Source organism: Pseudophryne corroboree, chromosome 2 (assembly GCF_028390025.1).
Source record: "Pseudophryne corroboree isolate aPseCor3 chromosome 2, aPseCor3.hap2, whole genome shotgun sequence".
Classification (NCBI taxonomy): Eukaryota; Metazoa; Chordata; class Amphibia; order Anura; family Myobatrachidae; genus Pseudophryne; species Pseudophryne corroboree.
Window position 1 is genome coordinate 531,541,763 of NC_086445.1, and position 15,419 is coordinate 531,557,181.

General features: G+C 47.1%; 1 protein-coding gene across 9 annotated transcripts in view; it reads right to left on the reverse strand.

Annotated features, from left to right (window-relative positions):
* COL16A1 (collagen type XVI alpha 1 chain) overlaps positions 1-15,419 on the reverse strand; it is a 303,979-nt gene that overhangs the window by 144,989 nt on the left and 143,571 nt on the right. For all 9 annotated transcript variants that reach the window (XM_063954229.1, XM_063954228.1, XM_063954227.1 and 6 more), the window contains 3 exons: positions 14,301-14,363; positions 12,929-12,970; positions 12,749-12,793 (listed from right to left, as the gene is read on the reverse strand). In XM_063954229.1, the coding sequence (XP_063810299.1) occupies positions 12,749-12,793; positions 12,929-12,970; positions 14,301-14,363 (150 nt within the window). The remainder of the gene's footprint in view (positions 1-12,748; positions 12,794-12,928; positions 12,971-14,300; positions 14,364-15,419) is intronic.

A 15,419-nucleotide genomic window follows, 5' to 3' on the forward strand; every position in this document is an offset into this window, starting at 1 on the left:
TACCACAAACCTGAGGTACCCTTGGAGAAGGGTAAATTGGGACATGTAGGTAAGCATCTTTGATGTCCAGAGAGACCATATAGTCCCCTTCTTCCAGGTTTGCAATCACTGCTCTGAGTGACTCCATCTTGAATTTGAACCTTTGTATGTAAGTGTTCAAGGATTTTAGATTTAAAATTGGTCTCACCGAGCCGTCCGGCTTCGGTACCACAAATAGTGTGGAATAGTACCCCTTTCCCTGTTGCAGGAGGGGTACCTTGATTATCACCTGCTGGGAATACAGCCTGTGAATGGCTTGCAATACTGTCTCCCTGTCTGAGGGAGACGTCGGTAAAGCAGACTTTATGAAACGGCGAGGGGAAGACGTCTCAAATTTCTTGAGACGGGCCCCCACCGTGCCTGAGACCGCTTGTAAAGCCCCAGCGTCATGCTGAGGACTTTGCGGAGGCGGGAGAGGGCTTTTTGGGGAATTGGCTGTTTGTTGCAGCCTTTTTCCTCTCCCTCTGCCACGGGGCAGAAATGAGGCGCCTTTTGCCCGCTTTATGGGGCCGAAAGGACTGCGCCTGATAATACGGCGTCTTCTTAGGTTGAGAAGCTACCTGGGGTAAAAATGTGGATTTTCCAGCCGTTGCCGTGGCCACCAGGTCTGTTAGACCTACCCCAAATAACTCCTCCCTTTTATAAGGCGATACTTCCATATGCCTTTTGGGATCAGCATCACCTGACCACTGTCTTGTCCATAACCTTCTTCTGGCAGAAATGGACAGCGCACTTACTCTTGATGCCAGTCGGCAAATATCCCTCTGTGCATCACGCATATATAGAAATGCATCTTTTAAATGCTCTATAGTTAGTAATATACTGACCCTATCTAGGGTATCAATATTGTCAGTCAGGGAATCCGACCAAGCCACCCCAGCACTGCACATCCAGGCTGAGGCGATTGCTGGTCGCAGTATCACACCCGTGTGAGTGTATATACATTTTAGGATATTTTACTGCTTTCTGTCAGTAGGTTCCTTAAGGGCGGCCGTATCCGGGGACAGTAGTGCCACCTGTTTAGACAAGCGTGTGAGCGCTTTATTCACCCTAAGGGGTGTTTCCCAACGTGCCCTATCCTCTGGCGGGAAGGGGTATGATGCCAATAACTTTTTAGGAATTATCAGTTTTTTATCGGGGGAAACCCACGCATCATCACACACTTCATTTAATTCCTCAGATGCAGGAAAAACTACAGGCAGTTTTTTCTCACCCAACATAATACCCTTTTTAGTGGTACTGGTATTATCAGAAATGTGTAAAAACATTTTCCATAGCCTCAATCATGTAACGTGTGGCCCTACTGGAAGTCACATTCGTCTCTTAATCGTCGACACTGGAGTCAGTATCCGTGTCGGCGTCTGTATCTGCCATCTGCGGTAACAGGCGTTTTAGAGCCCCAGATGGCTTTTGAGACACCTGGACAGGCACAGACTGAGTCGCCGGCTGTCTCATGTCATCAATCTTTTGTAAAGAGCTGACACTGTCACATAATTCCTTCCATAAGCTCATCCACTCAGGTGTCGACTCCCTAGGGGGTGACATCTCTGTTACAGGCAATTGCTCCGCCTCCACCTCATTTTCCTCCTCATACATGTCGACACAACGTACCGACACACAGCACACACACAGGGAATGCTCTGATAGAGGACAGGACCCCACTAGCCCTTTGGGGAGACAGAGGGAGAGTATGCCAGCACACACCAGAGCGCTATATATATATACAGGGATAACCTTATATAAGTGTTTTTCCCCTTATAGCTGCTGTATTGTTATACTGCGCCTAATTAGTGCCCCCCTCTCTTTTTTAACCCCTTTCTGTAGTGTAGTAACTGCAGGGGAGAGCCAGGGAGCTTCCCTCCAACGGAGCTGTGAGAGAAAATGGCGCCCGTGTGCTGAGGAGATAGGCTCCGCCCCCTTCTCGGCGGATTTTTCTCCCGCTTTTTAGGTGAGTTCTGGCAGGGGTTAAAATACACCCATATAGCCCTGGGGGTTATATGTGGTGTATTTATGCCAGCCAAGGTGTTTTACATTGCTGCTCAGGGCGCCCCCCCCCTAGCGCCCTGCACCCTCAGTGACCGGAGTGTGAAGTGTGCCTGAGTAACAATGGCGCACAGCTGCAGTGCTGTGCGCTACCTTGTTGAAGACTGATGTCTTCTGCCGCCGATTTTTCCGGACCTTTTCTTGCTTCTGGCTCTGTAAGGGGGCCGGCGGCGGGGCCGGGACCGAGCTCCGAGGCTGGGCCTGTGTTCGGTCCCTCTGGAGCTAATGGTGTCCAGTAGCCTAAGAAGCCCAATCCACTCTGCACGCAGGTGAGTTCGCTTCTTCTCCCCTTAGTCCCTCGATGCAGTGAGCCTGTTGCCAGCAGGTCTCACTGAAAATAAAAAACCTAAAACTAAACTTTTCACTAAGAAGCTCAGGAGAGCCCCTAGTGTGCACCCTTCTCGGCCGGGCACAAAAATCTAACTGAGGCTTGGAGGAGGGTCATAGGGGGAGGAGCCAGTGCACACCAGGTAGTCCTAAAGCTTTACTTTTGTGCCCAGTCTCCTGCGGAGCCGCTAATCCCCATGGTCCTTACGGAGTTCCCAGCATCCACTAGGACGTCAGAGAAAAATAAAGGATAATAATAATAATAATAATAATAATAATAATAATAATAATAATAATAATATTTTGCTAAGTATCTCCTGTACTTACTGTATGCTCGGTCACCAGCATTTAATGCCTACTTTAACTAGCATTTTCACTGGCATTTTCAGTGCTGCTTGCTGCTTTAATTACTCCAATGGTAACTGTTAATTTACTAAAGCTTTTCGAGTACCTAAATACATTTTAGTACTATTTACAAGTCACCCACAGAATTGTTAAACTTCTCTAAGTGTTTCCAGATAATTAGTTTATGAGCATACAGCTGTAATGTGGCAGTCCCCAGCACCCTCTAGTGATAATATGATGCGACTGAACGTGAGACTAAATGCAGTGTTCCTATGTCTGTGTGCAGAGATGTACATAAAGGCCCTCATTCCGAGTTGATCGGTCGCAAGGCGAATTTAGCAGAGTTACACACGCTAAGCCGCCGCCTACTGGGAGTGAATCTTAGCTTCTTAAAATTGCGACCGATGTATTCGCAATATTGCGATTACTAACTACTTAGCAGTTTCAGAGTAGCTTCAGACTTACTCTGCCTGTGCGATCAGTTCAGTGCTTGTCGTTCCTGGTTGACGTCACAAACACACCCAGCGTTCGCCCAGGCACTCCCACCGTTTCTCCGGCCACTCCTGCGTTTTTTCCGGAAACGGTAGCGTTTTCAGCCACACGCCCCTGAAACGCCGTGTTTCCGCCCAGTAACACCCATTTCCTGTCAATCACATTACGTTCGCCGGAGCGATGAAAAAGCCGTGAGTAAAATTACTTTCTACATAGCAAAGTTACTTGGCGCAGTCGCAGTGCGAACATTGCGCATGCGTACTAAGCGGATTTTCATTGCGATGCGATGAAAAATACCGAGCGAACAACTCGGAATGAGGGCCAAAATACAGGGAACTAGGAGAAAGAGTAAAGCTAGGAACACGCTATACAATTTGTGGCCCAATAATTGTGTTAGTGACTATCCTGCACCAAGGCCCAACAGTCTGTCCAAAGACCATAGGATCGGCTTCTGTAGTGTGTGCTGCACATGATATGTTGTTCACATTGTTTTGAGATCATTCAGAAAATGCAGTGTGAGCCTGCTTCAGAGGTGGATGCAAGTAGTGTCAGTGATGTGTCTTTTATAGCCGCAGATATGAGTTTTGCTAATGCAGCAGCAGGCATCATTCGTAGAGGTACGCACTGCTGGATCCTCAGATCTACTGCATGCATCCGAAGATGCAGCATCACGGTTAACCACAGTGGCAAACATCGGACCTCTGTGCAACCTTAAGGTTGCTCAGAATGGCCACCACTGCAACTAAGCTGCCATGGCCAGTGAATCTGCATCTGCGTACGCAGTAGCTGGATTCTGCATACCCCAGAAATGGAGCTGACACTCCTGTATTTTCTTGTGAAAAGCACCCCTTTTGTCCCCAAACTCCTGCAGCCTGTCAGTCAGGCTGCAGCTTTCCCCATACTGTGACCTTTAGCCTCAGCACCATGGCATCACATGCGCACTGTAGTTCTGGTACATGCACAATAACTAAACCATTTGACAGCTGCAACCGAATTGTTCTAGAGTCCGAGTCTGAATCAGGCCCAGTGTATGGAGAGACTATTTGGACTTTTAGAACTAATCGATTATTGAGCCGTGTGTACGCTGTACATTTTTGAGATCATTTTGGTCAGTCTGAATTAGTCTGGGTAATAAAGACTAACAGCAAAAACAGTGACTTCAGGGGCAGAACTACCATTGGACCAGCAATGAGTTATCCCCTGCCCCCCACACTCTTGAGCAGTGTCAGATGAATAGCCCAGTGCAGAGAGCAGGGTGGGCCCACTGCCTGAGTGACCTGCCCCCCTTACCTTAGGAAGTCAGGGCATTCCTTATGTGTGCTGGACTGATAGAGAAGTCCTGCCACCTATCAGCGCTGATGATCACAGCTACATACTGCCTCTAATTAACAGACAGACGTTCATTTTACTGCTGTGAATTAAAAGCAGCTCACAATCGGTGTAACTGGAATCGTCAGAATCTGCCTGACCGAGTACCAAACTGAAGAAAGCACAAGGGGTGAGGCCCTTTGTCAAAGACCGTTGGGTTCCTGACCCCACCAAGGTATATGACCCCGGTTCTTCACACCACGCTGTCACGATCCGGGTACTGAGACGTCATTTTCTGCCCGTTAGGTGCCTCCTGAGGTTGGCTCAGCGGGCCAGGGCCAGGCTTTAACCTTGGTTGTGGCCTGCAGCGCTGGTCTTAGCATTCACCCGGGTATGTGTACTCACGGAAGTGCGGTGCTCTCAGCCCCGCCGCGGCCGTCACCGCCGCATCCGAGGACCTCTTCTGGATACACATCCTCCATGTGTCTCTGCCATTCCGGTGGCCGCTGTGTGCGTCTGGGCGCGTGAAGCTCTGCTGTTGCGGCCTCCGCCGCCATTGCTACATGGCTAAAGTACTTAGTTCCCCTTCTGTGTGTGTGTTCATGGGCGCAGCCATGTTGGACTTCATCACATGACATTGTTCCTCCTATCCGCAGTGCTGACAGTGCTGGAGCCTAATTGCCCACCAATCCCTGTTAAGCTGTGGGTATAAATATCCTGGATCCACACCCAGAAGATTGTCAGTGCTTCTGTTTCCTTCAGCTACTCCAGTGTACAGTTCTCTATGGACTCTCTCTGCAGCTCAGCCTGACTCTCCAGTGGTTTCCTCCCGTGGTGCATTCCAGCTCTCCTGTATCCAGCTTGTGGAGCAGCCTGCTTCTCTGTGTTCCCGCATCCAGTGCTAAGTAGTGTGTATTCTCTGGCTTCGCAGCGAACCCCAGCTGCATTCCTTATCTACCAGCGAACCCCAGCTGCATTCCTTATTTACCAGTGAACTCCAGCTGCATTTCTTATTTACCAGCGAACCCCAGCTGCATTCCTTATTTACCAGCGAACTCCAGCTGCACTTCTTATTTACCAGCGAACCCCAGCTGCATTTCTTATTTACCAGCGAACTCCAGCTGCTTTTCTTATTTACCAGCGAACCCCAGCCTCATTTCCCATTTACCTGCAAACCTCGGCTTCATCTTCTGTTTACTCACGAACACTTACATTATTTACAGCTTCACGAATCATCTTCACCATCACGTTAGTCCTCACCTGAGTCCTCAAGTTTTATACAGAACTTTTCATTCATTTCGGATTACTGGTCTCAACCAGCAGTATGTTCTTTATCCCTGGTGACAGTATTATTTCAATGCACCTTATTTGACTTTTATTTAATAAAAACCTTCAAAGTTATTTCAGTTGTCGTGGTCACGCCTTCGGGCTTCTATTACTACTACTGTGCGCATGTCTAGGAGTCCACTCTCTCCTCCTAAATTCCGGTACCAGTCAGCCCCTACAACTGAGGCTTCCAGTCACCGTCATCAGCCCTCAGTTGTGACAGTAAGCACTGACCTAATGGATCCGGTTAGAAATCAGGTCCAGGGGACCAGGCCAATGCAAGAACTGGCAGCCCGTCTTGAACATCAGGAGGCTGCACAAGGCCATGTGATCCAATGTCTCCAGGACCTCTCCTCACGACTGGATGAGATTCAAGCTACCCTCCGTGGGTCTGGGGCATCCAGTGTGCCGACAGTAGTAGTTCCGGTGGTGTCCCCACCCACCATGCCCATTTCTTCTCCACGTCTCCACTTGACGACACCAGCCAAATATGATGGGTCCCGAAAGCCTGCAGGGGTTTCCTGAACTAATGTGAGATCCACTTTGAGCTACAGCCCAGCAGTTTTCCCACGGACCGCACTAAAGTGGCATACGTTATCTCACTACTCAGTGGTTCTGCCCTTGACTGGGTCTCACCCCTATGGGAAAGATCCGATACCCTGCTATCGTCCTACTCTGACTTCGTGGCAATATTCAGACGCATTTTTGATGAGCCAGGTCGAGTGTCGTCTGCCTCTTCTGAGATCCTTCGACTGCGTCAGGGGACGCGAACTGTTGGCCAGTATTTAGTACAATTCCAGACGTTGGCATCTGAAGTCTCTTGGAATAAGGAAGCTCTCTACGCCGCCTTTTGGCAAGGTCTGTCAGAACGCATCAAAGACGAGCTCACTACCAGAGACTTACCCTCGAAGCTGAATGAGCTTATCTCGCTCTGCACCAAGGAAGACCAACGCTTCCGCGAGAGGGCTATGGAATGAGGCAGGTCAACAGCTCATAAGATTCCTTCTACTCCACCTCCTTGTCAGCCATCGCTATCTAAAGACGAACCTATGCAGATAGGTCATTCACGACTGTATCCAGCAGAGCGTAGAAGACGCTTATCTAACCATCTTTGCCTATACTGTGCTGCACCTTCCCACCTCATTAACACTTGTCCTGAGCGTCCGGGAAACTCCAAATCCTAGCCCACCAAGGAGAGGGTCGGCTAGGAGTAATGTATGCCTCTCCTCCTCTAAGTGACTGCAATCTCTCCGTGTCCCTTCTGGTGGCTCAGCGTACCAAGAATCTTATTGCCTTATTGGATTCTGGAGCAGCCGGAAACTTCATTACGGAGGGACTTGTCAAGCAGTGGTCCCTACCCACTGAGAGACTGTTAAAACCAGTCTCTTTAACTGCCGTGGACGGCAATAGGATTCCTGATGCTGTTATTACCTCCAAGACCCTACCTATCTGTCTGAAGGTAGGGGTCTTACACACCGAGATGATTTCTTTCCTAGTAATCCCAAGGGCCACTCATCCTGTGGTTCTAGGCCTCCCATGGCTTCGTCTGCATAATCCCCAAGTTGATTGGAGGACGACCCATATCCTGGCATGGGGTCCTTCTTGTTCCAAGACATGTCTGCAAAAGGTCCTTCCAGTATGCAAATCCTCTGCTAAGTCTTCTGATGTTCCACCTTCTCCATATCTGGACTTCACCGATGTATTCAGCAAGTCTTCAGCCGATATTCTTCCTCCTCATAGAGAATGGGACTGTCCTATTGATCTTATCCCAGGGAAAACTCCTCCTCGTGGATGCACGTATTCACTGTCACTACCTGAGACTTACTTTATGGAGGAGTATATTAAGGAAAATCTGGCAAAAGGATTCATCCGGCCTTCGTCTTCACCAGCCGGCGCAGGCTTCTTCTTCGTAAAGAAGAAAGACGGTGGCCTGCGGCCTTGTATTGATTACCGGGGTCTGAATGACATCACAGTGAAGAATCGGTACCCTCTGCCGCTTATCACCGAGCTGTTTGACCGCGTCAGTGGAGCCACTATCTTCACCAAGTTAGATCTGAGGGGTGCATATAATCTCATCCGAATCCGAAGGGGTGACGAGTGGAAGACCGCTTTTAACACCCGTGACGGACATTACGAGTACCTCGTCATGCCCTTCGGACTCAGCAACGCTCCAGCGGTCTTCCAACACTTCGTAAACAAAATTTTCAGAGACATCTTGTATCGTCACGTTGTGGTATATCTCGATGACATTCTTATCTTCGCGAATGATTTGGAGGAACATCGATTCTGGGTGAAAGAGGTCTTGTCCCGTCTCCGAGCCAATCATTTGTATTGTAAACTGGAAAAGTGCGTCTTTGAAGTCAAATCCATCCCGTTTTTGGGGTATATTGTATCCGGTTCCGGTCTGGAAATGGACCCCGAGAAACTTCAAGCGATCCAAGATTGTCCGATTCCTGTAACCCTCAAAGGCGTCCAGAGGTTCCTAGGGTTTGCCAACTACTACAGGAAATTTATTCGAGACTTTTCCACTGTTGTAGCGCCTATTACAGCTCTTACCGGAAAAGGTGCCAACCCTTCTAAATGGCCAGAGGGAGCTACTCAAGCTTTCCACTTGTTGAAACAAAGATTCATCACTGCTCCGGTTTTGAAACAGCCTGATACCAGCTCGCCCTTCATCCTTGAGGTGGACGCCTCGTCTGTTGGAGTGGGCGCAGTACTGTTTTAAAGAGCTAAAGATGGACATCTACATCCTTGTGGCTTCTTCTCACGAAAGTTCTCTCCTGCTGAGCGCAACTACGCCATTGGTGATCAAGAACTTTTAGCGATTAAGCTCGCTTTGGAAGAATGGAGGTACTTGTTGGAGGGTGCTTCCCATACCATCACCGTTATGACGGATCACAAGAACCTTCTGTACCTAAAAGGCGCCCAATGTCTTAACCCTCGCCAAGCCAGGTGGGCACTTTTCTTCTCTAGATTTGATTTCAAGTTACAGTTTTGTCCAGGGTCACAAAATCGTAAGGCTGATGCCCTTTCCCGCTCCTGGGAGCAAGAAAATGAGTCTGAAACTACTGATAAGCATTTTATCATCGATCCAGTGGCGTTCTCCGCAGTGAGGATGGACTCTATGCCCCCGCCAGGGAAAAGTTTCGTAAAGCTGGCTCTCAGAAGGAAGCTCTTGCATTGGGCACGTTCCTCTCGCTTTGCCGGACATGCGGGCATACGTAAGACCTTAGAATTTGTTTCCAGATCATACTGGTGGCCGACCCTAAAAAAGGACATCACTGAATTTGTGGCCTCCTGCCCGAAATGTGCCCAACACAAGGTACCCCGCCAGTCACCCGCTGGGCAACTGGTTCCTTTGTCTGTTCCTCATCATCCGTGGACTCATCTCTCGATGGATTTCGTCACTGATCTCCCTATGTGTAATAAATTCAACACCATCTGGGTAGTAGTAGACCGGTTTACCAAGATGGCTCACTTCATCCCTCTCACCGGTCTTCCATCAGCATCCAAGTTGGCACAAATCTTCATTCAAGAGATCTTCAGACTACATGGTCTCCCTGTGGAGATAATTTCCGATAGAGGTGTTCAGTTTGTGGCCAAGTTCTGGCGAAGTCTTTGTCAAGCTCTCCAAGTCCAGCTAAAATTCTCTACAGCCTATCATCCTCAAACCAATGGACAGACTGAGAGGGTGAATCAAGACTTGGAGGCTTTCCTCCGCATCTATGTATCCTCTTCCCAAGATGATTGGGTTCAACTCCTCCCATGGGCTGAATTCTGCCACAACAATCAGTACCATTCTTCGTCTTCTTCCACACCATTCTTCACCAACTACGGATTTCACCCAAAGGTTCCTGACTTCCAGCCGCTTCCAGCAACCTCTGTGCCTGCAGCCGACATCACGATTCAACAGTTTTCAAATAACTGGAAGAATGTTCGCTCAGCTTTGTTAAAAGCTTCCTCCAAGTACAAGAGATTTGCAGATAGGAAGCGTCGGGCAATTCCTGCCCTTAAGGTTGGTGACCGCGTTTGGCTATCTACGAAGAATCTACGACTAAGGGTTCCGAGTATGAAATTTGCTCCACGTTACATCGGTCCTTTTCTGATTGAGCTAGTTGTCAACCCGGTGGCTTACAAACTGCAACTACCTCCATTCCTGAAAGTGCCTAAAACATTTCATGTTTCTCTCCTTAAGCCAGTTGTTTTGAATCGGTTTCATTCCACGCTTCCCTCTACTCCCAAGGTCCAGACTCAACGCGGCGTTGAGTACGAAGTCGCCAGGATACTGGATTCTCGTATTAGATGGGGTCATCTCCAGTATCTAATAGATTGGAAGGGCTATGGTCCTGAGGAACGTTCTTGGACGAATGCATCTGATGTTTACGCTCCTAAATTGGTCCAAAAATTCCATTCCAGGTTCCCACGTAAGCCTAAGAAGTGTCCTGGGGCCACTCCTAAAGGGGGGGGGGGGGGTGCTGTCAGGATCCGGGTACTGAGACGTCATTTTCTGCCCGTTAGGTGCATCCCGAGGTTGGCTCAGCGGGCCAGGGCCAGGCTTTAACCTTGGTTGTGGCCTGCAGCGCTGGTCTTAGCATTCACCCGGGTATGTGTACTCACGGAAGTGCGGTGCTCTCAGCCCCGCCGCGGCCGTCATCGCCGCATCCGAGGACCTCTTCTGGATACACGTCCTCCATGTGTCTCTGCCATTCCGGTGGCCGCTGTGTGCGTCTGGGCGCGTGAAGCTCTGCTGTTGCGGCCTCCGCCGCCATTGCTACATGGCTAAAGTACTTAGTTCCCCTTCTGTGTGTGTGTTCATGGGCGCAGCCATGTTGGACTTCATCACATGACATTGTTCCTCCTATCCGCAGTGCTGACAGTGCTGGAGCCTAATTGCCCACCAATCCCTGTTAAGCTGTGGGTATAAATATCCTGGATCCACACCTAGAAGATTGTCAGTGCTTCTGTTTCCTTCAGCTACTCCAGTGTACAGTTCTCTGTGGACTCTCTCTGCAGCTCAGCCTGACTCTCCAGTGGTTTCCTCCCGTGGTGCATTCCAGCTCTCCTGTATCCAGCTTGTGGAGCAGCCTGCTTCTCTGTGTTCCCGCATCCAGTGCTAAGTAGTGTGTATTCTCTGGCTTCGCAGCGAACCCCAGCTGCATTCCTTACCTACCAGCGAACCCCAGCTGCATTCCTTATTTACCAGCGAACTCCAGCTGCATTTCTTATTTACCAGCGAACCCCAGCTGCATTCCTTATTTACCAGCGAACTCCAGCTGCACTTCTTATTTACCAGCGAACCCCAGCTGCATTTCTTATTTACCAGCGAACTCCAGCTGCATTTCTTATTTACCAGCGAACCCCAGCCTCATTTCCCATTTACCTGCACACCTCGGCTTCATCTTCTGTTTACTCACGAACACTTACATTATTTACAGCTTCACGAATCATCTTCACCATCACGTTAGTCCTCACCTGAGTCCTCAAGTTTTATACAGAACTTTTCATTCATTTCGGATTACTGGTCTCAACCAGCAGTATGTTCTTTATCCCTGGTGACAGTATTATTTCAATGCACCTTATTTGACTTTTATTTAATAAAAACCTTCAAAGTTATTTCAGTTGTCGTGGTCACGCCTTCGGGCTTCTATTACTACTACTGTGCGCATGTCTAGGAGTCCACTCTCTCCTCCTAAATTCCGGTACCAGTCAGCCCCTACAACTGAGGCTTCCAGTCACCATCATCAGCCCTCAGTTGTGACACACGCAGGACATTGTGATTGTACCCATCACCCACTGTCTCTTGCTGACACCTACTCCCTGTCACCTACTGCCTCCCCCGTCACCATCTGCCCCCCTGCCTTACACTGTTGCCCTCTGCCTCTCTCTATCACCCACTGCTGTGTGGCATATTGTGAACTTAGGTTGGGGTAAAGAAGAGGGGCCCAAATTATATTTTTGCACCTGGGTCCTCCACTCACAAGTTCCGCCACTGAGTGACTCTATTTGCTAGATAATTAAACAGCTTAGCAAGTATTTTCTATGAATAGGATTACTGAGAAAAGTATTCTATTAGTTGCCAACATGTGAAAATAATTTTCAGGAACACATTACTGCTGATTAAATGCTTCTTTAATTGTCACATGCGCTGTAAGTGAGACAGAGAAAGTAGGACAAATGTCATGCCCCTTACACGTGATTATTACACAATTTTATTGTATTTGAAATATTACACTTTTGTAAATTAAAAACACCTAATCCTGTGTAGAGAAAGAGTGAATAATAAGATATACACCTACTGTAGGTGCTCAATTAAAGCTGGACCTATGACGATTTTGTTGTGTAATATATATACATCTGTATTATGTACAAAAATGTGTAACCATTTGTTTATATACAGATTTTTTTGTTATTGTTGACTTGCATTTCTGTGTGCATTTATTATTGGTTTTAATCTGGATGTCCTAGCAAATACAGTATGCATTTTTGCGTGACTGTTTTCCTACAGTACATTGGTTGGGACTCGGGAGCACAGTACTAGAGATGTTTTATTGTGCAATCTGAAAAATACACAAACTTCCAGAGACTAAATAGCAGACAGTGGGGCAGATGTATTAACCTGGAGAAGGTATAAGGAAGTGATAAACCAGTGATATGTGCAAGGTGATAAAGGCACCAGCCAATCAGCTCCTAACTGTTAATGTACATATTGGAGCTGATTGGCTGGTGCGTTTATCACCTTGCACTCATCACTGGTTTATCACTTCCTTATGCCTTCTCCAGGTTAATACATCTGCCGCAGTGTCCTTATAATCAGGGACATTTGGCAAGACTGTTTTATGATGTCTTCAAATCTACATCACAAGCTCACCTCCACTCCTTGTTCTCCCTTTTCCCCTTTTACACCTTCAGCACACTGTGAAAAAGATAAGAATAGTGTTATATCTCTGTTACTCTGCATATAAACATGGTTGCATTCAGAATATTCTATCACTTAGCTACAAAAACACCATTTGTAAGGGAATGGGGACATGCCGTGTGGAAGACTTACCTGTAGAGGTCCTCCTGATGATGTCCGGATGCAGTCTAATCCCTGATGTGAAAAAGAGGAGTATTGGGGTGAGAATGAAAGAGGTAAAGCGTGTATCTTATGTTTCATGTTCACAGCAAAGTACATATGTAGTATACGTATACTGTAAGTGTGCAGTGTTTGGAAAGTACCTACACACAGTGCAGACATCCATTTTGTTAAACTGAACCTATAGTAATGCATACTTGCCTAACCTCCTGGATCGGCCAGGAGGCTCCCGAAAATCTTCTGGTGCTCCCTGCACCCTGGAAATGTAGCCAAGTCTCCCAGATTCGGTCTCACCCCCGCAGCCGCCCCCCCCCCCCCCCACACACACACACAGTCATTCTTCACAGTGGCCCGTCGCTGAATCACGTCATTGTAGTCCTGCCCCCACTATGACTGCTGTTCCTGTGTATTACATCTTGTGCATATTGGAGTATTCTTTCAGATTTTCGAAAGACTCCTCCAGAGAATCTGACACTGTGCATGTACACAGCTTCTGCAGCCCAATGGGGGCTGTGGGACAGGAGTAGTAAGAACCTATTCCTGTGAGAATGCTTCCATAGGCATAAAGCGATTTACAGTATGCCATCTGAGGATGAGGTTAACAAACAGAAAAGCTTCAGAAATGGTACACAGGTGTCAGATCGTAGTCCCCATAAAAAAATAATGGGAACACTGCAGTCTAAAGAGCCAATTAACTTCCTGCGGGAGATTTCTGTGAAATATGGATATTACTATATAGTAGGGAAACATACACTTACAGTATGCAGAAACTGCAGCTTCTACATAATTTTACAAAAAAACCTTGATAAATAGGTCCCTAAATAAGATGGGCTGGTAAGAAAGCTGGCCATATGTTGGACAGTCATCTACAGATACTCCATGTTTGTGACTGTCTGCAGATTGCAGTACAGCTGGTTGTTAGCCAGGGTCATTTTCAAAGTTGCAGAAATGTGGGAACACAGCATTGGTGGATCAGGACGTTCCTAGGAATACTGCCAATAGGCACACATGCATCATACTTGTACCTTCATTCACTCACACGTTCATACACTCACTCACTCACTCACTCACTCACACACACACACACACACACACACACACACACACACACACACACTTTCGTATTGTAGTCAGTGCTTATGGAACCACAATCCTACAAAAGGTCATAGAGTGTGTTACAATTAAGTTACCGAAAAATGTGGGTATGAACGTATATAAGTGGGTGCACAGCACATATGTAATTAAATAAGAGGAAGAGACGGGTCTGCTGCCAGTATCTAGATGCCAGGTAGCAAGTACAAATGACATGAAGAATAAAAATCTACAATATCTGAATATTACTTACACTATCTCCTTTCTCCCCTTTTGGTCCATAAGTTCCAGATTGTCCTCTTTCCCCTTTGAGACCCTGTGGGAAGGTAACATGATAATATTATACTAATAAACTGCCAACATTCAATATAAGCAACCTTAAGACATACACATACAGTATATAATTCTGACAAACAAACCCAACATAAATTACTGTTACGTAAATTACTTTGTGTAACACCTATCGACAGGTGCAGATTTAACCTCTCAGAACCCCAGGCCACTTACAGGATAATGGGTCTGATTCAGAGATGCATGCAATGTCGATGTTGGATGCAGTAGAGTGATTTATTTGCCACTGTGGATGTGTCAAAGCTGCACTACACATGCACTGAAGATATCGCATGCACAGAGCATGTAGTTGCAAAGCAAGTGACATGTAGTCAGCATTTGGGGGAGGTAATGGTGTGTGGTTAAAAAAATGCAGGCGTACTGGGACCGTTTTCTGGGTGTTTCCTAGCCAGCCACTGCAATCAGGCCCAGTGCTCCCACAGTACAGCCAGTCAGATGCAAGTCACTTATTGATCACGTATTAATCCCTTATATTATCCCTCATATTTGTGTTGCGGCTCTGCTAAGAACAACTGTGTTCATTCATTATGTTTTTCAACTTTTACTCCATTTGGACTACTCCAGGAAAAAGAGATTTAGGAGAGTAATAAAGAGAAATAGCAGCTCTGTAGGAAAGTGCCCATTTTAATTAAACTACTTTAAAATCTGCAGCTTTTTTATTAAGAATTATTCTGGAATTATACATGACAGAGGGCACTTGCTGACAAAGTATGCTGGCCTTTGTAGTTCAATAAATCCAAGCATGTTCAAGCAAGCCTGATTTCCCTAGGGAATTGTGCACCTACCTCTGGATCCCAGAGGATTCTTCAAATCTGACTGTAACCCATATTCTTTCATATGCTTTCTGTAACTAAGCATTGTACTTCTTTTACAAATAAAGTATTCCTTTATTAGTCTACAGTATTTCATATATACTGCAGAACCAACTCTTTGAGGAAGCTATTTGATCGTTATGGTTATGCTATGACTATTATTTGTTGATTGAAGTAAGGGGAGACCAGCTCTTGTCCTTGTCACTGAG